Source organism: Scyliorhinus torazame, chromosome 7, assembly GCF_047496885.1.
Source record: "Scyliorhinus torazame isolate Kashiwa2021f chromosome 7, sScyTor2.1, whole genome shotgun sequence".
Lineage (NCBI taxonomy): Eukaryota > Metazoa > Chordata > Chondrichthyes > Carcharhiniformes > Scyliorhinidae > Scyliorhinus > Scyliorhinus torazame.
In genome coordinates, this window is record NC_092713.1 from 83180728 (window position 1) to 83206095 (window position 25368).

At 40.7% G+C, this 25368-nt stretch overlaps 1 protein-coding gene across 6 annotated transcripts in view; it reads right to left on the reverse strand.

Annotated features, from left to right (window-relative positions):
- Positions 1-244: 244 nt before the first annotated feature.
- LOC140426342 (uncharacterized) overlaps positions 245-25368 on the reverse strand; it is a 33447-nt gene continuing 8323 nt past the window's right edge. For 2 of the 6 annotated variants that reach the window (XM_072510985.1, XM_072510983.1), the window contains 8 exons: positions 22571-22620; positions 21387-22481; positions 19428-19637; positions 17752-17802; positions 13348-13395; positions 10724-10804; positions 9837-10206; positions 245-833 (listed from right to left, as the gene is read on the reverse strand). In XM_072510985.1, the coding sequence (XP_072367086.1) occupies positions 674-833; positions 9837-10206; positions 10724-10804; positions 13348-13395; positions 17752-17802; positions 19428-19637; positions 21387-22481; positions 22571-22589 (2034 nt within the window). In that variant the 5' untranslated portion in view covers positions 22590-22620 and the 3' untranslated portion in view covers positions 245-673. Of the gene's footprint in view, positions 834-8117; positions 8276-9836; positions 10207-10723; positions 10805-13347; positions 13396-17751; positions 17803-19427; positions 19638-21386; positions 22482-22570; positions 22621-23206; positions 23528-25368 lie in introns of all 6 variants that reach the window. The other 4 variants (XM_072510984.1, XR_011948188.1, XM_072510986.1 and 1 more) reach the window with 4 other exon arrangements.

The window sequence follows — 25368 nt, forward strand, 5'->3', positions numbered from 1 at the left end:
ATATCCATTAACAAGTTATTAAGGCATAGAATACAATTCTGAATGACCATGACCTAAAGAGGTGTTCTCCAGATTTCTGTCTCATTCATTTCAATATTTTCCATGCTAATTTACATGTCAGTGAATAGAAATTAACTTCACTAACACGCTGGGTGGCATATGCTGTCACAGGTGCTTTTCGTTAGCTGTTCTGTAAATACTTTTGCAATAAATCACCATTTTAACAAAAACAAAATTCATAATGACAAATTAACAAATGTGTATATATTTTTAAGTTGTCATTTAACAGCATATAATTAATTTGATTCATGTAAACATTTCACATTTTACAACACTATCATTTTTTTGAAATGTAAGTTTTATTTTGAAGTACAGTAGCCACTCACTACAACTCTAATATATACATAAATCTTTCCTAATCCTCTAATTTAAAAAACTCATAAGATGCCTTCTTCCCCAACTATAGTCCAATTTGTACATAAAGGTCCCACAGACAGTATTATAGAGAGCGGCTACTGCATAATGGTCACATTATAAAACAACATTTCTGCAAATATTCTTATAAAGCTAGTTACACATAAATTTAACAGTAAACAAACTAAAAACAATGATTTCCACTATTACATATCTGATTAGAAAAAACTACAAATTCCAATGATTAAGTTCGTTTGCATCAGGATGATGTTTTTCGTAGTGATTCCCGCAGAAGTAATTTTACCAAGTCCAAAACTACCTTGATGTTCTGAGGGCCAAATCCATGTGTGATTAAATTATATGGATGTTCCTGCCACATAAAACTATCCATGATTGTGTCAAGATCGTCAATCACCTTTCTGGAGAAAATAAAAGAATTTGATAAACCTGCATGAAAAGATTATAGGTCCTTTCCACATTGCTCGACTATATACACGTCTGTAAAATAATAGATTACAAACTCCTGGGGCAGGATTCTCCGATTTGACAGCTGCGTTTTTCGGTGCGGCGTGCCCACACCAGCAGCGGAATTCTCCCTACCCGCAGCTGGCCAATGGTGCTTCCCATTATGGCCACCCCATGTCGTCTTGAAACCCACGGATCTGGGTGCGCCGCTGGTGGACCGGAGGATCCCGCCGTTCAAACGAGAGTAATATCCTTCTAATGTTTCAACTGAAGTGGTAATTATCTGCCATTAGTATAACAAATACAAACGGTAATTATAAACACCCTCATGACAAAGGCAGACTTAATGTTTCTGCTTTCTTTGTAATTTAAAAAAGCCAAAACAGAACCAACTGAAAAAAATTGATGTTGTGCATTTTAATTGCTGATTAATTGGTCTTCTGAATGCAATTTTTGTGATACTTAGAAAAACACGAAATCAATAAATGCCTGAAATAGAATGGGGAAGAGGAAGTGAGTAGGGAATAAATAAAGAGAAATATTAGCAACATTTCACCAAATCAAATCCTGCGAAAGGCTTAGTGAATATTTGTGTGCAGCCAAGACTAGGAAACATGCTCAGATGAAATTAGCAGGTGAAAATAAGATTTTTTCTGGTAAATCTTTGTGCTGATCAAGGTGAAGTACATCAGAATGGGAGAATGAAATATTTGCCTCCTTTCAACGAAACAGGAGGCCATTTATCCCATCCCATTGTGCTGTGTCAACACACGGAAGAAGCTATTTAAATAGTTCCACTCCTCTGCTCTTTCCCCACAGTCCTGGAAACATTTGCTTTTCAACCATATATTAAACTTCTTTTTTGAAAGTTACATAGAACAGAACAGCACAGTACAGGCCCTTTGGCCCACGATTATGTGGCGACCATTTATCCTAATCTAAGATCAACCTAACCGACACCCCTTCAATTTACTGCTGTCCATGAGCCTGTCCAAGAGTCGCTTAAATGTCCCTAATGACTCAGACTCCATCACCTCCGCTGGCAGTGCATTCCACGCACCCACCACTCTGTGTAAAGAACCGACCTCTGATATCTCCCCTATACCTTCCTCCAATGACCTTAAAATTATGTCCCCTCGGGGGCAGCACGCTGGCGCCGAGGTCCCAGGTTCGATCCCGGCTCTGGGTCACTGTCCGTGTGGAGTTTGCACATTCTCCCCGTGTTTGCATGGGTTTCACCCCACAACCCAAAGATGTGCAGGCTAGGTGGATTGCCCCTTAATTGGAAAAAATGAATTGGGTACACTAAATTTAGTTTTAAAAAAAAAAAAATGCCCCCCCCTCGTGACAGCCATTTCCACCCTGGGGAGAAATCTCTGGCTATCCACTCTATCCATGCCTCTCATCACCTTGTACACCTCTATCAAGTCACCTCTCTTCCTTCTTTGCTCCAGTGAGAAAAGCCCTAGCTGATCAACCTTTCTTCATAAGACATGCCCTCCAGTCCAGGCAGCATCCTGGTAAATCTCCTCTGTACCGTCTCCAAAGCATCCACATCCTTCCTGTAATGTGGTGACCAGAACTGGACACAATATTCCAAGTGTGGTCTAACTAGAGTTTTATAGAGCTGCAGCAAAACCTCGCGGCTCTTAAACTCAATCCCCCTGTTAATGAAAGCCAACACACCATACGCCTTAACAACTCAATCAACCTGGGTGGCAGCTTTGAGGGATCTATACGTGGACCCCAAGATCCCTTGGATACGGCTTGTGAGGCATGATCTGCCCCTCACAAAGCCATGCTGACTATCTTTAATCAAACTATGTTTTTCTAAATAATCATAAATCCGATCTCTCAGAGTCATTTCCAATATTTTGCTCACCACAGACGTAAGACTGATGGGTCTGTAATTCCCCGGGATTTCCCTATTCCCTTTCTTGAACAGGGGAACAATATTCGCCTCCCTCCAATCATCCGGTACTACTCCAGTGGAGAGTGAGGATGCAAAGATCATCGCCAACGGCGCAGCAATCTCCTCCCTCGCTTCCCGTAATAACCTTGGGTATATCCCGTCAGGCCAGGGGACTTACCTATCCTGATGCTTTTCAGAATTCCCAGCACATCCTCATTCTTAATATCAATCTGTTTGAGTCTATTAACCTGGTTCACACTGTTCTCATGAGCAACAAGGTCCCTCTCTCTTGTGAATTCTGAAGCAAAATATTCATTTAGGGCCTCCGCCATCTCCTCAGATTCTAGGCACAAGTTCCCTCCACTAACCCTGATCGGCCCTACTCTCACTCTGATCATCCTCTTATTTCTCACGTAAGTGTAGAACGCCTTGGGGTTTTCCCTAATCCTTCCCGCCAGGGCTTTTTCATGCCCCCTTCCAGCTCTCCAAAGTCTATTTTTGAGTTCCTTCCTGAAGGTTTGAGAGATTAACCCTCACTGAATCTGTTTCACCCTTTAAAGCAGTGCATTTCAGATCATCATAACTTGTTGAGTAAAAGAAAACCTTATCTCCCCCTCCAGTTCCTGTGTGAATTATCCTCGGATTACTGACAATCCTGCCAATGGAAGCGGTTTCCCCTTATTTATTCAACCAAACTGTGAATGCCTCTACTAGCTCTCTATTGGTCAGGTGTCCAATCTTCAAAAACCTCTTGGATTTACTTCCTCTTCGAACCATCTCTCCCCCCGTACTCCCTAAAACCCCCCTCTGTATAAACACTTTGTTTCATTTTTATGGCTTAACCTGCCATCTCACAAGGCCTTTCTACTTCAATTTTCTTGATCTACCTCAATAACATAACATCACCTGACTCAGAAGAGCAAGTCAAGACCATCGACTCTACACCGGCCCTTGGAAAGAGCACCCTACTTAAACCCACACTTCCACCTTACCCTATGTTAAGACAATATAAAGGGTACAATTCTAAAGGGAGTGCAGGAGCTGATGGATCTGAGTGCATATATGCAGAAGTCATTCAAGATGGCAGGACAGGTTGGGATAGCAGTTAATAAAGCATAGGACCATAGAGCACAAGATGAAGGGGGTTAAATTGAACTTGTATAAGACACTAATTCAGCTCAAGCTGGAGCATTGCATCCAGTCCTGGGCACTGCCTGAGGGATGTGAAGGCATGGGAGAGAAAAGGTTCACTAGAATGGCTCCAAGGATGAGGAACTTAAATTACAAAGATAAATTGGAGGAAGTTGGGGCTGTTTTCATTGGAGAAACAAAACAGAGATGATTTGTTGGGGGTACTCAAGATCATGAGGGGTCTGAACAGAGTATATAGGGAGAAACTGTTCCCACTTGTGAGAATGAAAATAATGCAAAGAGATATGAGAAAGAACTTTCTCACACAGCAAGTGATTAAGGTCTGCAATGCAAGACATTGCCTGAGAGTGTGATGTAGGTAGCTGTAATCAAAGCATTCAAAAGGGAATCAGTTTAAGTAAAAAGATATTATGCAGGGTTACGGGGCAAAGGCAGGGGAATAGCACAAGGTGAATTGCTCATTCAGAGAGCTGATGCACACACGATGGACCAAATGACCTCCTTCTGCTCTGTAACTATTCTGTGATTTTGTGTTGCCGGTCTGGAAGATAACACTAACACAGACTGGCTGGGCTAAACATCCTGCTTCCATGTTCCAATTTCTATGTAGTTCTGTTTACACCCATTTCCCATGACCAAACCAGCCTTACTATTAGCCTGAATGAGACCATGGATATAATGATAAATTAGGGGTATTTTTATGACCGTGTCTAAGCAGGTCTGGATTGAGGTTTAGATTCATGGAGCTCATTTCTCAAGATGACTTTAATGAAGGACACAGAGGTGAAGTGTCCTGCCATCCGTGCCTGGCAGAGAAAGGGTCTCAACTGAAATATTAACCAGTGTCTCCTTCCCTTTTAGTTTCATACATAACTGCAGCAAGTTTCTAAAATTCTCTCTTTAATTTCCAACATGCATTTATTATCACCTTTGTAAATTGTATGGTTTACTCTGAAACAGTTGGGACATTTGCTCATTCTTGTGTTTCTCCAATCAGCTATGCCACTGTGAAGACATTTTAAACAAAAGCCAAGTGCTTTCCAATAGCCCTAGAGGGAAGACTGGAAGATTATTCACAGGTTGCTTTTCCATGTGTCCTGGTACCAAGTTTCAGATTGGCACTAGTGAATAGTGGCAGCAAACTACTTGTCTGCCATACAGCTGGGTTATGTTTTGCTTAGGAGTGACTCCACAAAGAAAACTTCAAAAGCATTAACAATACAATAGAGGTAGATTATATACTGAACAGCTCAGCCAAATCATTAATCTTTTGAAAACTTGTGAAACTTTGAAAGCCTACCACCACAATGTCATAAAAGTGCCCTGAGAACAAGCTTTGGGGTCACTATCCCTCACTGAAATATAGCCAAAAGTCCTGGGCCAACTTTTCTGATCCTTTATGCCCTTCTGCAATGCTTTTATTTGCATAATGGATTTTATTCTTCCCCCAGATAAGGCTCAGTTCCTCAAATGTCCTGTCAGAAACTTAAAAGGGCGATAGCTCCCAATCTAATCTTCAGATGTCTGCATATTGGCGGAGGGAAGATTCATCTACTACCCTTCCAACGTTCACCGTTTTATCCAGTAGGGTATGATTCAGCATTTTTTATCCAGCTAGTTATTCCACAGGTTACAGTGACAGAGCTGTAATTAAAAATCACACCCATCATGACGGTGTTGGTGCTCGAACTGCGAGAGTAGATGGGCCCCATCTACTCTAACCCCATTTCCCTTCATTCTTTAATATTTTCCTTTTTAAAAAAAACAATCTACTTTTGTTTTAAATGATGTTCTTGTCCCTGGCACAATAGCCATTCGTAGGAAAGCAGTTTATATCCTGCTGATCCTCCTAAAAGAAATCTAAGTTGTTTTTTGCTAGAAACAATTCCTGTGAATTTTCCCTTCAGCAGAAACAATTTGGCCCCAAAAAAGCCTCTCAAATTTTGCTAACTTTTATTAGATCTTTTGACATTCTTTGATCCAGTTTTAAACAGTCCCAGTTTTCAAGTCGTTTTTCATAATAATCTCACCCCAGTTTAATTCTAGGAGTCCTTACTGCATCCTATGGTTCTAATATGTTTTCTATAATGTGCTTTATCTGAAATGTTCTTAGATGATCTGGCTTTCTAGCGACATGTTGATGCATCTACGTTAGTGCTTCAGACCCATGGGGCGGGATTCTCCGCCAGCATGATTCTCCGTTTGGCCGGCGCCCGGGGGTTTCCCGACGGCGTGGGGCTGCCACAATGGGAAACCCCGTTGATCAGCCGGCGTAACGGAGCATCCCGCCGACGGGTCGGGGCAGAAAAGTGGTGCGGTGGAGTGGAGAATCCAGCCCATGATCTTTCAAAGATCACAGACTCAAAGAGTTTACTCTCTCCGCTGATGCTGCCAGACCTGAGCACTTGCAGCATTTTCTGTTTTCATTTCAGACTTCCAGCAGAATTTTGCTTTTCTGTTGACACATCTAGGCTCTTTCACTTCATTACAAGGTAACTCTGATGGCACCTCCCTTTTAAGATAACCCTTTGTTCCAGAAGTTGGAACTATGGATAAATACTCAATTATAGTGCTAGTTTTAGTTCTCAATTTTGCAATACGTAAACAATCAAAAGGGGAAAATAAAAGGCTCAGGAAGCTAGAATAAATTGTGCTATTGAGTCATTTAATTATATGGAGAATCAGAAACAACTTCCTCATCACATATACATTAGAAAAAGATTGTAATAACCCTCCACCAGATAATGCACCGATCCTGTTCATGCTGGTTAGAAAATACTGAAGAATGTAGAGAAACTGAGTTAACATTTTGTAATGACTGCCAGCAGCCTAAGTTAAAGGGGTTTTAGCTATGTCAAAACCATTTGAAGTGTCCAAATATCAACCGTGACAATCATGGTAAAATATCTGCCTTCCAGTTGCTCTTTTTGACTTGTTAGTTAGGTACAGGCTGTATGCAGATTTTTTTGTTCAGAGCGACAGGAACAAAATGTGACATTGCAAATTTTGTTCTATTATATGTGTAAGAACTAAGGTCCTAATTTACTGTTTGTAATGTTCCTAGGGTAAACCATGCCACAAAAGAAAGAGTTCTACACATAATATCTGCTCGCACATTTTCTCCAAAATGTGAAATACGAATCTAAGGGCCACAAAAATTATAACAGTTACAACAATTAATCTTAACAAAACAAATTTAGGACAATATGATATATATTTTTTTCTATTCATTCATGGGATGTGGGTATCACAGGCTGGGCCAGCTTTATTGTTAAAGAGTCAACCCCCCATTGTCTTGGATCTGAAGTCACATGTAGGCCAGGCAACAATGGCAGGTTTCTTACCCGAAGGAACATTAGTAAACCAGATGGGTTTTTATGACAAATAACAATGGTGATTTTATGGTCATCATTAGACTTGTAATTCCAGATTTTATTGAATTCAAATTTCACCATCTTCTGTGGTGGGATTTGAACCTGGATCCCCAAAGTATTACCTGGGATCTCTGGATTACTAGTCCAGTGAAAATAGCATTGTGCCACCGGCGTGGAGAAAGTATGTTGAATGGTTTAAAAATCCAAAGTGAACAAGAAAAATAAAAAAGATTGCCTTTGCAAACAATTTTGGACGACGAGGACTGGTAAATCATGTAAAAGCCCCAAATGTGACAAAATGGATATATACAGACCTGGAACAGTGCCTACAGATTGAAATCTATGAAAAATGCACTCAAAGTTGTGTTTTACTTTGCATTTGAATTTAGTAACAAAGCTGTGACATAGCTATAATAGGTAGAAACTACCTCAGGGATTAAATGTTTTTAGTTATAAATACATAATTGGATTAAAATTAAGTTAGATTAAGCCCAAATCTCTGTTAAAGTTGTTCCAACCTGAATGACATCAGTGCTTACTCCCAACATGTACACACCTACTTAGAAAATACCAAAGGTGACTGGACTTTTATTAATTGTCATTTCTGAGCAGATGACAAAGCAGTTCCAGATCTGACCTTTTTGTATTCCCTTTATTCATTGAAATTATTAACAAAGTTATCAACATTTAATATCAATGTGGGAGAAGCAGTACCTTTTTTTTCTGTTTTGGGTACCCAGTATCAGCACTAGGAAATCGGGATAGATGTCTAAATTAAGGGTAAAATTCTCTCCACTCACCTCTACCTCTGAATAACACCCATATGCATCAGTATGAATTTTTCATCTTCCCACACCAGCCATCCTTAAAAATTGTGAGGTCGAGATTGCAAATTGTATTAATGAGCCAGTTACAAGTTTGTCAGATATTCTCTGTGGTACTGTAATGTTAGTCACTCCTGCAAAGGCCCAAACAAAAGCTGCCATTCAGCACATATTAAGACAAATCCCATCATTAAGTAGCTGTTTCTCCTTTCGACAAACTACCTGCCGAAATGTTCACCAAATTGTATGAGGTTAAGCAGGAATGTGATTTCTCTGAAAGATATTTAACTCCTCTAAATCGTTACAGATGAGGAAACCAATACAAATATTGGACAAATTATTTCATGTTTGACACATTTGGGTTACCAAATTGCTGGAAGGAATTATGCAGGCAAGTTAACACTGACCTATTTCTTATTAAATGTTTGTTGGACTTTACATGGGGAAATCTCAAAGACAGAAGTTGCTATTTGTTTCCAAGGTACCTAATATTTCTACTGTGAGAACTATCCAGTCAAGAAGTTTAGACGCAAGTTTGCAATGAACCAAGTTTACATGAAACGAGGTTGACTGTACAGAAAAAGAATATTACCTGATATATATTATAAATTATACTAAAATATAAAATGGTACCCAGTAACTTCAATAGTTAAAAAATGGTTCACAAGAAATCAATTGAAATTGACAAACTAGTTGCTTGCATTACTCTATCATTTGCTTATAGGAAGGAAGGTGGGTCAAAAATCTCAATGTATCTATGTTCTAATCTATTTTGTAAGCAACATATTGAAAATATTCTCTCTTCTGAAAATTACACTATTGTAAGCTTCACACAATAACTCAGCAATATTTCTTTCACTCAAATAATCTTGTGCTATGATTTCTTTGAATGATGGGAGTGCACTTTAAAGTAAAAGCACAATACCGAACTGTGATCAAATAGATAACTAAATAGTAGAAAGGAATTTATACTTTCTAACATCTTCCAGATAAAGTTCAGCACTGTGTTTTTTTGAAACAACCATTATAAAGCTGTCTCAATTTAAGAGACAGGTAAATTTTATGAATGCATAAATCGCAATTTGGAGTCTCATTTGCCAGAACCATACATTTGCAAACCACCATGATTTTCTGTTAGGTTTATAAAATTAGCCCTGTAGTTTCCTCGCTAATCATAGGCTGCTCATGATCGTAAATTCCATAGTTGAGTTTCTCTTAACCACTGGGTCAGTAATATCTTGTGTAAAATGCTGTGTTGCTTTTCAAAGCAAATAAGGTCCAAAATAATTCTGCATTAGAAAATGTCAACATTTTCAGCATTTAATCATCTGTTTTTAATAATTATTAGCATTCTCCCAATCAAGATGTAAGCAATTGCATTGATTAGTGGCACAATTTGATCCAAGATTTAGATAGCTCCTCGCTGCCATCAGTGTAAACCTTGAGCACTTTGCCCGAAAGGAAGAAGGGGAAACAAAAAATACTTCCACTTCTCCACCTACCATGAACAATTTTCTCTCCTACTTTCCTGCTAGGAAATTAGCTACATCTGATAAAACTCACCTCCTAAGTGAATAAAAATGTCAGCCAAGCTTGGGATTCATACTCAGGTCTTCTTGTGATGGCTCCCACATTGAACTCACATTAGCTAATTACCTTGAGTTGTTCTCAATTAAATAGAGATTAGCCACTTGCCTTGCTGCATATATTTCTGAAGCTGCAGCATGCTCTGCTATCGTGCTGGCACATTCATCAACAGGAAAGTAACCAAGGTTCAGCTGATGAAAATTTTCAGTCAGTGTTTTTGCTTCTCCTTCGCATAGTCGGGTAAATGACGTGTGCAGAGTCCGATCATAACCAGTTACAGGCAGATCTAGAAGCTGGCGAATGTCAAAGCGATTATCCCTCCTTAACCTCAGGTAACTTTTGATGACTGTTTTCGACATTTTTTCAGGAGGGATAATACGTCTCCTAATCTCCCCCTTAGTTACAGGATATTTAACTTTTCTCTTTTTATCATCTGCTGAGGGGAGCAAAGCAGGTACATGGGCAACAACAATTTGTTCTGCAAAAAAACAAACAATGATGTTATGTATTTTCTGATTTCAACTGAGGGATTAGAAAATTGCAATTCAATCAAATGGGATCTCTTGAATATCTTTGTATATCCAACATAAATTAAGATGAACATTTCAAACTGGGAAACTATGATTAAGTACATCATTACTTACAAAAAACATTCAACTGTACATTTTACTTACCTGACTCAGTAGTATACGGTTACCTATATCACATTTACTGCTGATAAAATCTGCAATTCACTTTTTTTAAATTGACTTGCGTACAAACTTTGCAGCAACAGAATCAATACCAAAATAAATGCACTCATATATTGTTAAATATTGCAATCAACTTAAATATATCTAGAAACATTTTAAAGAAACAATAACTTTAAGTAAGATAACTTGATATATTTAGATTTCATTTTTGAAAGTAGCAAAAACAATTTAGGGAAGCCACAAACTGAATCCACATTCAGAGATGTGCGACTTCCTAGTTACATGTTTGAAAAGAAATAGTACCTTCATCCATTGCTGCAGCATTAAGCATGTTACAAGATGGATAGGGATTAATGATCATTAACTCTGGTCCTGAATCTGAAACTTAATTGAAAAAAAGTTAACTGATATGAGGAAAATGTGTTCAAATTATTTTCACATTTTAAAAAAGTATATTGTCCTCGTAATTTTAAATCCACTAAATCTAGTTTTTAAAATAAATTTAGAGTACCCAATTATTTTTTTTCAAATTAAGGGGCAATTTAGCACAGCCAACCCACCTAACCTGCACATCTTTGGGTTGTGGGGGTGAATCTCACGCAGACACGGGGAGAATGTGCAAACTCCACCCGGACAGTGACCCAGGGCCGGGATTTGAACCCGGGTCGTCAGCGCCGTAGGCAGCAGTGCTATCCACTGGGCCACATGCCGCCCCCTAAAATCCACTAAATCTGGGCGCACAGTTCCTTTCCTACGGACACTCAAACAATAACACTGGCTAAATTACTATAAGCAAAGTAGTGCACTTAAATTTGGATATGGGCTAATATTGAATCAGAAAATGTAAGTATAAGCCTGAAACCATGCTATGGAATAAGAGCATATGAAATTCCTTCCTCTTTCAGTATTGACAGATGTAATCTGTTTGAAATTAATGACCAAATTTAAAACAAGTGTTCATAAATTCATATCGCAAATCAAAACCACAGGTTTTCTTGCTGATTCAATAATATGAAATTTTAGTGTAAAAAGTGTAGACTTGAATAAGTAAAATGGGTAAAGAAGAAAGCAGCCAAATGTCTTCGTACTTATGACTACATTACAACTTTTTCAAATACCCCAAAATGTATTCAACAGAACATCTCCAAAAGCCTAGCACTGCCACCCCAGAAGGAAAGCAGTGTTTGTGGAAGATCAGTTTATGCTTCAGACATGGTTAGGTAAAGTTCCAGCTAATACAGTGCCCGAGGATTAACATTTTGATAGTTCATGAACTGTATAGTGAGCTTGGCTTTGTTTTTTTTTTCTTCTATTCATTCAAGTAACAAGAGTCGCTAGCTAGGCCAGCATTTATTACTCATCCTTAATTGGCCCGGAGAAGTTGGTAGTCAGCAGCCTTCTTGAACCACTGCAATCCATGTGGTGTAGGCACCCACACTGCTGTTAGGGAGGGTGGTCCAGGATTTTGACCCAGCGACAATCATGTAATGCCAATATATTTCCAAATCAGGATGGTGACTAACCTGGGGGGAACGGGGGGGGGAGAGGGGGGGGGGGACGGACCCTCCAGGTGGTGTTGTTTCTACGTATCTGCTGCCATTGTGCCCTTCTAGCTGGTTTGGGGAGTCAGGAGGTGAGTTACTTGCCACAGGATTCCTAGCCTCTGACCTGTTCTCGTAACCACAGTATTTTAGTTCAGTAAGTTTCTGGTTAATGGTAACCCCCAGGATGTTGATAGTAGGGATTCAGTAAATGTAATGCCATTGAATGTCAAGGGGTGATAGTTAAATTCTCTCTTGTAGGAGATGGTCAATGCCTGGAACTTGTGTGGTACGAATGTTACTTGCCACATGTTAGCCCAAACCTGGATATTGTCCAGGTCTTGTTGCATTTGGACATGGGGTACTAGTTTCTAAGCAGTTGCGAATGGTGCAGTCATCAGCAAACATCCCCACCTCTGACTTTATGATGGAAGAAAGGTCACTGATGAAGCAGCTGAAGGTGGCTAGGCCTAGAATATTTACCTGACAAACTCCTGCAGTGATATCCTGGAGCAGAGATGTCTGACCTCTGACAGACTTTTCACTCCATGGGCAAGAAATTTACATACAACTCCAGTCAATTCCATACAGCAGATTTTTTTATTTTTAAAAATAAATTTAGAGTACCCATTTATATATATTTTTCCAATTAAGGGGCAATTTAGCATGGCCAATCCACCTAACCTGCACATCTTTGGGTTGTGGGGGTGAAACCCACGCAGACATGGGGAGAATGTACAAGCTCCACACGGACAGTGACCCAGGGCCGGGATTCGAACCCGGGTCCTCAGCGCCGCACATACAGCACAGATTGACAGCACATTCAGACTAAAACTTGTCTCTGAACACCTACTTTTGCAAACACTAGAGTTTAACATCCCTTCTCGCCACCCAGGCCGTTGGCATCTAAATCTTGCACCTCTAGGAGATAGTAAAATACATATAAAACTGGGTAGCCTGATTTATCTGATTTCTGATACCACAAAATAACTCGCTCCTCTTCAAAACACAGGGCACTTGAAACCAAAGGCAGAGTGCAGGAGAACTCGAATCTTTACAGAAAAGACAATTGTGAAACGTTTCACTCCAGACCAGAATTCCTTACTACTGAATGCATTAACTCAACTCATCAGATCCGAAGTATCATTATATACCAGTGCTCCAGTAAATCCTTATGCTTTGCATTTCTCTGCTAATTTCTACTCAATTCAAGTTCTTGAGCTAAACCCCAGCTAACAAAACTGTTTCAGTACATTTTGGAGGCAAGTATTCCCAAAGTTCTTGAAGTCAACCATACAATCACAATAAACAGAAATGGTAAAGATCCCTGAAGTTGTGCACCTTACAATTCCATTATACTTCCTTAACTGGCAGTAAAACACTGACCAAAACATTGTCCTCTTGCTGAAAACCTTTCATCCTGGCTTAGTCCATCTGAAATATAATAAAGACACCAGGAGGATTAACACCAGGATACCACTCAGCATAGTAAATCACAATTCAAAAACACTTCTGCTGTGGTCTCCCTGAATGCAAAACAAGTTCTTCAACCATTTAAGAGTGGAAGTTCCTTTTCACCATGTTTCACCATGTACAGATTTGAGTAACCAACATCCACAGTTAACACCAATGGTTTCTGCAAATTTTCCCTCTACATACGGAGCAGGCAGAAATGTTTCTGGCTCCAGCTGCTCACTCTGGTTTAAAAAAAACACTAGCAATAGATGTAAGAGTGCATTGATTCATAATATGCCTGACACAAAGTAGAACACATGTCACACCAATGTAATTACCATCACCTCTCAAACTATCAATAAATTTGAACAGTCCTTGGATCATGAAGCCATCTTCATCAGAATGGGGAACATAGTCTTTGCCTAAGGTATCTACAAAGCTGAGAAGTCGACCTTTCACATTGACAAAGGCAGATTTTGACTGCCTAGACTAAATTGTCTGGACAAGAATATCTTTCTGCTACCCTCCACCATCAGCAATTACGTCATGAAGAAAGATCCATCTCGACTGCTTGAAAGATCTTACACCAAGATTAATGATCATCATCTCGACTTTACGTTCCTAGCAGCACAATGGATGCAACGAGGCTGAATAGACTTGGGCTGTTTCCATTAGAAAGATGGAGATTGAGGGGTGACCTGAGGTCTACAAGATTATGAGGGGCATCGATAGAGTGGATGGGCAGGCACTCTTTCCCAGGTTGGAGGGGTCAGTCACCAGGGGGCATAGGTTTAAGGTCCGTGGGTGGGGGGGGGCAAAGTTTAGAAGAGATGTGCGAGGCAGGCTTTTTTACACAGCTGAGTGCCTGGAGCACGTTGCCAGGGGAGGTTGTGGAAGCAGATATATTAACGGCATTCAAAAGGCATCTTGACAAACACATGGATAGGATGGGTATAGAGGGATACGGCACAAGTGCTGAAGGTTTTTGGCAAAGGTTGGTACCACGACCAGTACAGGCTTGGAGGGCCGAAGGGCCTGTTTTGTTCTTTGTTCTTCCCCTGCTCGACTTAAAGTATATGTCCATTAAGCATTCGTGGATCAAAATGATAACGGCAAAAATGAAAATGGGAAAAAGGGAATCAACAGGAAGGGCCTTACAATATTACCCCTAACTTTACAGCCCTCCACATTCCTTTATACTTCTCCCACTTGAATGGTCCCTTGCAGCATGGTGCTGCAGTCAGCTCATCCTCCATTCAGTCCCTCCTCTGCAAGACAACTTCAAGGACTGAGTTTCCTCATGTGCTACTTTCGGGATCCCTAAACCTGCCTCACCCTCCTGTCTCGGACCACGGACTAAATTTGGTTTACCCAAACTGAGAAGTGTGACTGTCTCCTGGAATAAAGTGCCCAGGTATCTGTCCCCCTCCTGGTGCATCACTGTCCAAAGTTTGGACTCAACTCATCACTCTGAACCAACGTTCCTCCAAATGCTGTGGATCACACTGATGTCTAGCAGTCCCCACATACCACAGCTCCAACACATAATTTGCTGTGCTACTTTTATAGGCAGTCCTTGGGACTAGCAACTATGTCGCAAGTCAAAAAGTTGTGAGTCTTTGCATCAGTCCTTGTACTTTGCATTAGTCTTCACAATGGAAGAAACCAGTGGCCCAGTGACATACCAGAACTTCAAAAGAGTCAGGGGGCAGAGGTGAGTGTAGTGGCAATTGCTAAGGAGAACGTGCTGGGGAAACTGAAAGGTCTGGGGGTGGATAAATCACCCAGACCAAACAGATTACACCCCAGGGTTCTGAAGGAGATAGCGGAGGAGATTGTTGAGGCATTGGTGGTGATCTTTCAGGAATTACTGGAGGCAGAGAGGGTCCCAAAGGATTGGAAAATGGCTAATGTAACACCCCTGTTTAAGAAGGGAGGGAGGCAGATGACAGGAAGTTATAACAATAATCTTTTATTGTCACAAGTATGAAGTTACTGTGAAAAGCCCCTAGTTGCCACATTCCGGCGCATGGTCAGGTAAACTGGTACGGGAATTGAACCCGTGCTGCTGGCTTTGTTCTGCATTACAAACCAGCTGTCTAGCCTGCGAGTTAAACCAGCTCAGTTATAGGCCGGTTAGCCTGACTTTGGTTGTTGGTAAGACTTTAAAGTCTATTAATATGGATGAGATTGCGGAGTACTTAGAAGCGCATGGTAAAATAGGACTGAGTCAGCACGGATTCATCAAGGGGAGGTCATGCCTGACAAATCTGTCTCTGGCGGTCCAGTATTAAGCTGCAAGATCTGGTCTTAACCTATGCCACTTTGCTTGCTGTTAATGCGAGCAGCACTATGGAAGGTGTCCTTAATGTGAAAACAGGACTTGGTCTACATAGAATTTTTTTTGTTTGTTTTTTTTTCATAGAATTTACAGTGCAGAAGGAGGCCATTCGGCCCATCGTGTCTGCACCGGCTCTTGGAAAGAGCACCCTACCCAAGGTCAACGCCGCCACCCTATCCCCATAACCCAGTAACCCCACCCAACACGAAGGGCAATTTTGGACACTAAGGGCAATTTATCATGGCCAATCCACCTAACCTGCACATCTTTGGACTGTGGGAGGAAACCGGAGCACCCGGAGGAAACCCACGCACACACGGGGAGGATGTGCAGACTCCGCACAGTGACCCAAGATGGAATCGAACCTAGGACCCTGGAGCTGTGAAGCAATTGTGCTATCCACAAGGCTACGGTGCTGCCCCTGTAACATGAAGGCTGTTACATCATGATCAATACTGTCATGGACAGATGCAGTGTGACAATTGGATCAGTGAGTGCACAAACAAATAAGTGATTTATCCCCTCACTTTGATTTGCTCACCACTTGCCACCAGCTCAGCCTGGCAGCTATGTCCTTCACCATTCTGCCAATAGTCTTTGTGGTATTACAGAGTTGCCTTTAACAATGAGCACTGGCATCCTTGAAGCATATTTTCTGTTCCCTTGCCACCATCAGTGTTTCCTCCCAAGTAGCGGCGGGGCGGGGAGGGGGGGGGGGAAATTTCTACCCTAAAGCCATTTATTGGATTCCAGAGATCCAGTCTTCCAGATTCACTCCTCCCTGACTGAATACCATCGTATCCCACCTTCCTCGCCCCTTGAAGTTTCACCTGCCAGTAGAATCTGGGATGTTCGTCGATTGGTACAATTTTCAAAGTATGACCATCTCAGGTTGTTGACTGAATAGTCAATGGGACAAGCTCTCTAAACGTTGCTAACAGTCCCCAATTTGTAGTGAAGAGAACTTTGCAGCATCTAGTGGGCTGGATGCACATTTGTCCTGTCCCAACTCAATATCTAGATAGCATCCAAAGAGAAAATGCCGGAAAACCTCAGCAGGTCTGGCAGCATCTGTCGGGAGAGAAAAGAGCTAATGTTTCGAGTCCAGATGACCCTTTGTCAAAGCTGTGACAAAGGGTCACCTGGGCTCAAAACGTTAGCTCTTTTCTCTCCCTACAGATGCTGCCAGACTTGCCGAGATTTTCCAGCATTTTCTCTTTGGTTTCAGATTCCAGCATCTGCAGTAATTTGCTTTTATCTAGATTGCATCCAAGGAATTTCTGCAGTTTGATCTCTATTTCTATTTCAGATAACGATGCAGCTTGCCAGGCTGTTTCAGAGGGTAGTTAAAATCTTAATTTGTATCACAACAGGTAAAGACACAATTTTCCATCTCTATAGGACATTAGTACATCAGTTATCTTTTACAGTAATCTAACAGCTTCATGGTCACTTTTGCTGCTATCAGGTCTTTGGTTCCTTATTTTTGTTTTAAAAACTGAAGTCATATTCTTGAACTGTCAAAATGGGATTGGAGCTCCAGATCTCTGGATTATGAATCCCATAACATAACCACTACTTCACCATACCGGTGTTGCAAAAATGAGCCAAGAACAGCAAGGGAGATCAATCAATACTGGAAATTATTGTTCACTGTTTACTTTTTTTTGCTTATGTTTTAGCACACATTTCAGCTTTTAAAATTTCAAAAACTCGCATTTATATCGGCCCTTCCACAACCTCAAGACTTTCCATGGGGCTTACAACTAACAAAGTACTTTGAGACATAGAGTCTGCTTAGGAAATGCAGCAGCCAAGTTGAGCACAGCAAGGTCTCACAAACAGCACTGTGAGATTGGCCAGATAACGTGCTTTAGTAATGGTAGTCATATTAGGCAGGATACTGGGGAGAACGCAACTAAAAATTCAATAGATCTCCTTCTGAAAACAAATCTTGCAGTTGAAGATGCATGTTATTTTTTAAAATTAGATACCTTCTGTTATTCTGTCTTCCATATCTTGGTCACCTTTGCTCCTTTCCAGCGCTGTGATCATAAGGAACACCGACATTAGAAAAACTGCCATTTTCGCAAACTTTTTAATTTAAACTTTAAAAATTTTCCTTCAAATATGTTGCTTTTCGTTTTACAATTTATTTTTAAACCGAGCTACTCATGAGGAATTAATGAAATAGGTTTAGTTTGTGATTGGATTCGAGGATACTTTGTTGGGGATATGTGAACTTCTAATGATCGAAGGCAAGAGAATTCCTTGAATACAGGTTTGATTTTTGACAGGTACATTCATTACCCGGGGTCTCTTTCAGCCAGAGTGCTTGGTAGAGCTTGTGTCCACAATCTCCTGAAACGTGCGCTGGTTGATTGAGGTTCCATATCAGGAACATTGAGAAAATCAACCCTATACTCTTCAAGTTAGGATCTACCAAAATTCTCAGTATAAGCAATACTTGTACTATGATTACATAAAGGATATGTGTTGGAAAACAGGAGAATATTCAAATTATTATTGTAGCAACTGCTTCATTGATTGCAGTTGAAAAGGTTAAAATAGTGGCCAATGAAATATTGAATTCACAGGGCTTTTTCAGCAACAATCAGGATGTCGCACCCTCTCAAACGATATTTCCCGGTATTACCTCCTTGACCTAAAAAAAGTAAATTCTATTTTTTTCAGTAAGATCTCCCTTTACAGATTTTCTTCGTCTACATATTTTCTCTGCCCACCAACACCACAGAGTATCCTCTTTGTTCTTTCATCAACTCAATAATGGACCTTTGTTCTTTCATATTCCGTCCCCAAAGATTATAATCAAACACTTTAAAACCAAGTTTCTCCAAGATGACATGCCAAGAGATGGAAAATTTTACTTGGGTCAATTTTTTCTTCTAAGTTTAGTAATCCAATACCAGACCCAGATAGATCCATAGAATTTCAGGATCGACAGTGGATCAGTCAGTCTGATGATCCATAAGATAGATAATCACGAAGACCTGGGATTCTTTCTCCTTTCCTCAGAAACCTTGAGAGTTACTGCTTTAATCGTCCAACTTACAAGAGCATTGTTAAGATAAAAAATGTTCTATACTAGTAAACTCTAAACCAATTAATCTCCAATTAATAATCAATTAACTTCCCTCGGACCTTTCCTGTTCCTAGATTCACTGAGCTTAGGCAAGTAAGTTTGTTACTGCAGGGAATTAATGCATACTCATCAGGTAAGCAAGGGTCGTTTGGCTTACGAGTACTCAAAGTAGTTTAGTGAGGAACTTCTTAAGCATGGTGAGAAGCTTTTTTGTTTGACATGCAAAAACCAAACAAGTTATATCCCTTTGTCTCTGACACTAGCCGATCAGTAAAGCCTCCCAAGAATGGATCTTGTTCTCTCTCTACTATCCCACTTCAACAGCATTTCTTTCTTTTTTGCCGTATTTCCAGACTGTAACATAGCAAATGGCTAATACTTGCCCCTCAAATCGCTACAATGGAATTGATTTACAAATATATCCCTTTAAGGCATGTAAAATGCAATTTGGGAGTCAAAGATACTCCAAGCAGGATATTGTTTTGCCTGCACTTTCATGCAGAAGATTTGCCCTATATACGAAACAGGGACAATTTGAAATCATAATCAACATGAAGGCTCACTCACTTCCCAACACTTCAAGTGTTGCCGAAACTGCTGCCCATCCACCAGCACTGAAATACAATCTTGCATTTGTTTGGATTCCAGCATCCAGCAGCAAATCCTCTTTTCCACTAAGATTCTCTGTCAAGACTTCAACATCAGTTTCATTTGCTAAACGAACATTAGAGAAGATCTCATCCACGACATCAGCTTTCAAAATCGTGTGCAAGAACTCTGGCAATACAAAAACAAGGTACTGTTAGAATTATTTAAAGTACGGTGTTAAATATATTACAAAATTAACAACTTTTTAAAAAATTTAAGCTTGGCACTACCTAACTACTACTTAACAATTTTCAACTGTAATGCAGTCCTGCATTGCAGGTTTCAACTCTTCATATTGGTTTAATTGAACAAAAACTATGATTCCTCAATTACAATTTTTGTCATTGACAATAATGACTCATCACTGATGTAAAATGACACCACTTCTATATTTTGATAATCCTGAACAGCATTGCTTCAAATCTGAACCTGCATTTCGAATTCCAAATTACAAATTGATCATTCATACAGAATGAATTCCTGAAAGAATTTGAATCAGGGTCAGGCAAAGGTTTTATGCTAAATCAGTCTGTAGCAGCCACACAACAAACTGCCATGCATCCTTCATGTAGACAACACAGCCAATGCAGATTAGGATGTTAAAAATGCTTCCTGACCAAACTCTACATAAATCAATTGGAAATTGCATTCACTTATCTCATTCTACTGTTCTCTTCTGCTGCAATTTTGATTTTTAGAAGGGGCTTTCAAATTAAAATAATGATTCAGTTATTCGCGATAGGCATATTACATTTATTTAAACTGGGGCGGGAGAATTTTAACATGAGGTTTTCCCCTTCCCTATTTTACACCATAAAACACGGAAGGTGGAATTCTGCACCACTACCAGGCTCACCATGTTTCCTCAACAAAGAATGGGCATGTGGCTGTTTAATAATCTAATCCTACTAGTAGCATAACATTCCCATATAACATGTAACCAGTCTTACATGTGATTGACTCAAAGATATATTCAACACTGTGCTGGATCATTGAACAATTAAGGAAAATATAGAATGTTTGATGTACTTCTTAAAGAAACAAAAATCCTCCCCAGTTGAAATAAACCTTCTATGTCTAAATAAAAAATATAGTAAAAAGTCAATGCTACTTCTGCCAGAAATGTCAACAATTAGTGTGGTAATAAATGCAACTGATGTTCTAATTAAGTAAACTTAATGAAGCTTTGTTTATAATTCGTTCATGGGATGTAGGCATCATTGGCTGGACCAGCATTTATTGCCCATCACAAATCGCCCTTCAACTGAGGGCATTTAAGAGTCAACCATGTTGCAGTGGGTCAGGAGTTACATATAGGTCAGACCAGGTAAGAATGGCAGATTTCCTTCCCTAAAAGGACATCAGTGAACCAGATGAGTTTTTACAACAATCAACTTGGTTTCATGGTCTTCCTTGACTTTGAATTCCAGGTTTTTATTAAATTCTAAGTTAAGCATCTGCCATGGTGCGATTCGAACCCAGGTCCCCAGAGCATTGCCGCAATATCACCATGCCACTGCCTCTGATATGTATATTGCAAAGTTATAGGCCACACTGACAATTGTACATACTAAGAATACAACAGTTTATCTTATTCTGCATTGAATATATTTCGAATTAAAATAGTGATATAAAAGCAAAATCCTAGATAGTTGCATAAATCTCTTTTGAGAATAAAACCATCAAGCATGGATGAACATTCACCCAAATACATTGTGTGGTCTGTGAAAGCACTACTGCATTACTTCAGTTTAAAAAAGGAAAAAGGTACAAAATACAGTATACTTGCATAGTTACTAAGCAGCAGTTTAAGTGACTGTGAAAACACTTGGAACATTTTCTGATATGCTAGCAAAAGGTGTTTTTAAATGTTGTTACCGAGAACCCCCTCCTGCCCAGATGGTTCTGGAGGGTCACAGTGTAATTCAGGATTGCCAACATCAGAATTAACACGATTATGGGTTAAGGACCTAGCATAGTCAGAATCCAAAAGTGGCCCCAGATTTGATCCACTCCGGTCATGATTTGCCAGCTTGGCTGACCCAATGCAGTACTCTCCAGTTGACACATCTGATGGCTTCATGGTGTTCTCCACTAAGCTGCCAGTTAAGCAAGATCCTCTGGACATAGGATGGGGGGAGTGGTGTAGTTCTGCAATGTGTACTTTGCCATTATTACAGTGAGACATTATTGATGAACTGGAGCACTGATCATCAGGAACTGATGATGACCGTTTTCTGTAGCCATTTGATACACTGCAAGTGTCAGGTGAAGATATATTGTGTCCAGCTGATTGTCCTGCAGCGAAAGAATTATTACCCAAATGATAATTTTTCAATTCTCGATTCTGGTTTCTGTTTTCATCTTTCATTACACATTGAGCATTGAAGTCTGAGGTTTCTTCTTTTTCAGTTTTTATGTGCAGAATATCTGGTTTCTTGCCAGCTTGTGTTTCACCCATTGTGCCACTGACACCCAATTTCCCTCTGTCGCCACTAAATATTGTTTCTCTCCATGAATGGTGGGTAGAAGGAATTTGTGAAACTGACGCTCCATTTCGGACTGCTTTAATGTCAGGAGATAGAAAAGGCTTACAACAGCCATCCAATGAATCCGTTTCTTTAGTTAAATCACCATCAGTAGTCTTAATTCTGTGTGGTTTTCTTATCTGTACAGATGATGTTAACATATCTTCCAACTGCTTGGATTTTGAAGGCGGCTGGCCTCTGAATTTATCTTGATCACTCGGTAATGGACACATGCCTCCAGTCCACCAATGGTAGGAGTGACCAGCTTCACACTCCCATAGAATAGCCAGGATTCCATTTTGGTGTTCTTCAACAATCTCCCTCCAAGTTGGGGTAAATGTACACTGGTTACCATGACAATGGGACCAAATCACTAGCAGTTCAAGGTGTTCACGTGTTAAGTGAAACACTGAATTGGAATGGTTTTCTTTTGAGAATGTATAATCTGAAAAGGAAGGAAACAGGTTTAAAGGTTCACCAAAAATAATGTAAATCCTTGCCATGGTGTATCAAACACTTTCTAATTTGACATACCTTTAGTTTTGACTTCCATACTTCTGATGTCAAATTCCGTCTTGTATTACCTGTAACAAATGAAAATGCAAAGTTGCTAGTTTAAATTACATTTTGAATGAGAAAGGAGAATATTTTAACTCAGAAAAAGTGGAAAACCATTACAATAACTGCCAAATACCACCTCCACAATATTGTCCATCTCAGCCGATAAAGGGAATAGTTTCTCCACTGGTTGGGAAATTTAGAACGACGAAGCGCAGTCTAAACATCAGAGCCAGATCTTTCAGAAGTGAAATTAAAAACATTTCTGCACAACAAAGGGTTATAGAAGTTTGCAACTCCCTTCACAAATGCTTCTAGATCACTTATTAACTTTATCGGAGATTGATAGAATTTTGTCAGCCAAAACTATTCAGGAATATTGAAACGGGCAGGTGTATGGAGTTGAGTTGCAGATCAGCCATGAATTCACTGAATGGCAGTGGGAGGGACTGAAGGGCTTTACTCTTATGTTCCCTCCCTACACAAACCCATCTCCTGCTGTAACCTTCATCCATGCATTTTCATCTCTAGACTCCATTTTAGAAAATGTATTCATTCATGGGATGTGGACGTCACTGGCTAGGCCAGTATTTACTTCCTATCCCTAATTACCCTTGAGAGGTGACCTGTCCTCTTGAACCACTGCGGTCCATGTGGTGTAGGTACACACAGAGTGCTGTTGGGAAAGAAGATCCAGGAATTCGACTCAGTGACAGTGAAGGAACCCCTGTTTCCTGTACTGGATGCTGTGTGGCTAGGAGGGAGACCTGCAGGTGATGGCGTTCCCATGAGCTGCTGTCTTTGTCCTTCTGGGTAGTAGAGATCGCTGGTTTGACAGGTGCTGTTGAAGGAGCATTAGTGAGTTGCTGCAGTACATCTTGTAGATGGTACACACTATTGGTACTGCACATCGCTGGTGGAGAGAGTGAATGTCTGTGGAAATGAAAATGAAAATCACTTGTCACGAGTAGGCTTCAATGAAGTTACTGTGAAAAGCCCCTAGTCGCCACATTCCGGCGCCTGTTCGGGGAGGCTGGTACGGGAATTGAACCGTGCTGCTGGCCTGCCTTGGTCTGCTTTAAAAGCCAGCGATTTGATGGGATGCCAATAAAGTGGGCTGCTTTGCCTGGATGGATGGAGTCGAGCTCTTGAGTGTTGTTGGAGCTGCAATCATCCAGGCAAGTGGAGAATATACCATCACACTCCTGACTTGTGTCTTGTACAAGGTGGATAGATTTGGGAGGATCAGGAGTTGAGTTACTCTCCACAGAATCTCAGCTTCTGATCTGCTCTTGTAGCCACAATATTTATGTGGCTGGTCCAGTTCTGCTTTGGTCAATGGCAATCCCAGGATGTTGATATTGAGGCATTTAGCAATTGGAACTTCATTGAATGTCAGGAGGTGATGGTTAGAATCTCACTTTTTGGAAACCATCATTGCCTGGCACTTGTGTGACATAAACGGTACTTGCTATTTATTAGCCTGAACATTGTACAGGCCTCGAAGCATATCGGCACTTACTGCTTACGTATCTGAAGAGTCGCGAATGGGCTGAACATTGTGCCATCAATGTGCGATCATCAGCAAGCATCCCTACATCTGCTCTTATAATAGAGGACCTTCGATGGTCTCCTGGCAATCTTCCATTCTTCACTCACTCAACTTCAGCTCATCCAAAATGCAGCTGCCCATAGTCTATCCCAGGGTTTTTCAAACTCAGGGTCGCGATCGATTGTGGCATTCCCGATCACGGGAAGAAGTCCCCAAAGGCTGCGACCGGCTTTTAAGAATGCCGGCCGCGGACAGGGGCTGACGGGCGGCCACGTGGTCACGCGATACAAACAGTAGTGGCCCCACCTTGGAGCTCCTCTCCGGTGCTCGCCCTCTGCATGCTGCTCGGCTCGTCCCCCGCCACCGATCGGCAGTATGCGACCTGCGCCTCCGTGGTCAAGCTACTCAACGGCTAGCACAACATCCGCTTGCACTCCCATGACGTGAAGTGCTGGTCAGGCAGTGGTCAGCAGTCTTGTGACTGGGGTGGATGCAGCTACTGAACAGTGAGAGGGAAGCCTGGCCAGGTTTGTCGGTGAGGAATACCGATCGAACAAAGCCAGTCAATACTGCTGACACATGTCAACACTGGGAGAAACCTACAGCCATCATTTTGTGTCGCCATTCTCTGGATACCAGGAAGCAAGTACTTTTGGTGAGAACGGAGGAGGAGATGGCTTGGATGTTTGGGTAGTGCAATGCAATGGAACCAATAAGAAATTTTGTGACACAGTATGTGTTGGACAAGTTACTTCATCTCCTCTAAAGTCATAATTTGTAAAGTGAAAACAAGATTGTACTTTTTTTGCTGCTTGTTTAAATTCCTGAAGAAATGGGAATTTATTTAAAACAAAGTTTGTGTGTAATGTAAGGATGCGCATGTTCAATGAAATTGTTTTAATTTTCAGTCAGAAAAAGTCATAAACTTGGAAAAATCAGGTATTGGAAATAAAGTTTCCAAGTAAAAAAAAGAATGCCGGCTGCGACTGGATTTTAAATACAAACAGTGGAATACGAACAGCGGAGTCTTTCCAGCAGAGGCGTCAGAGAGGTCACGCGCCTGGCAAAACACTGACACCACGCACCTTCTACGTCCGTGCTTTGAGCGTAAATCATGGAGGAGAGATTTCTCCACTTTGCAGCTGCCAGCAAGCAAGCAACAGGACTGTGTGAAGAACCGAAGATGGATTATTTTGTAATAAGGAAGAGAGGGCCAGAGACA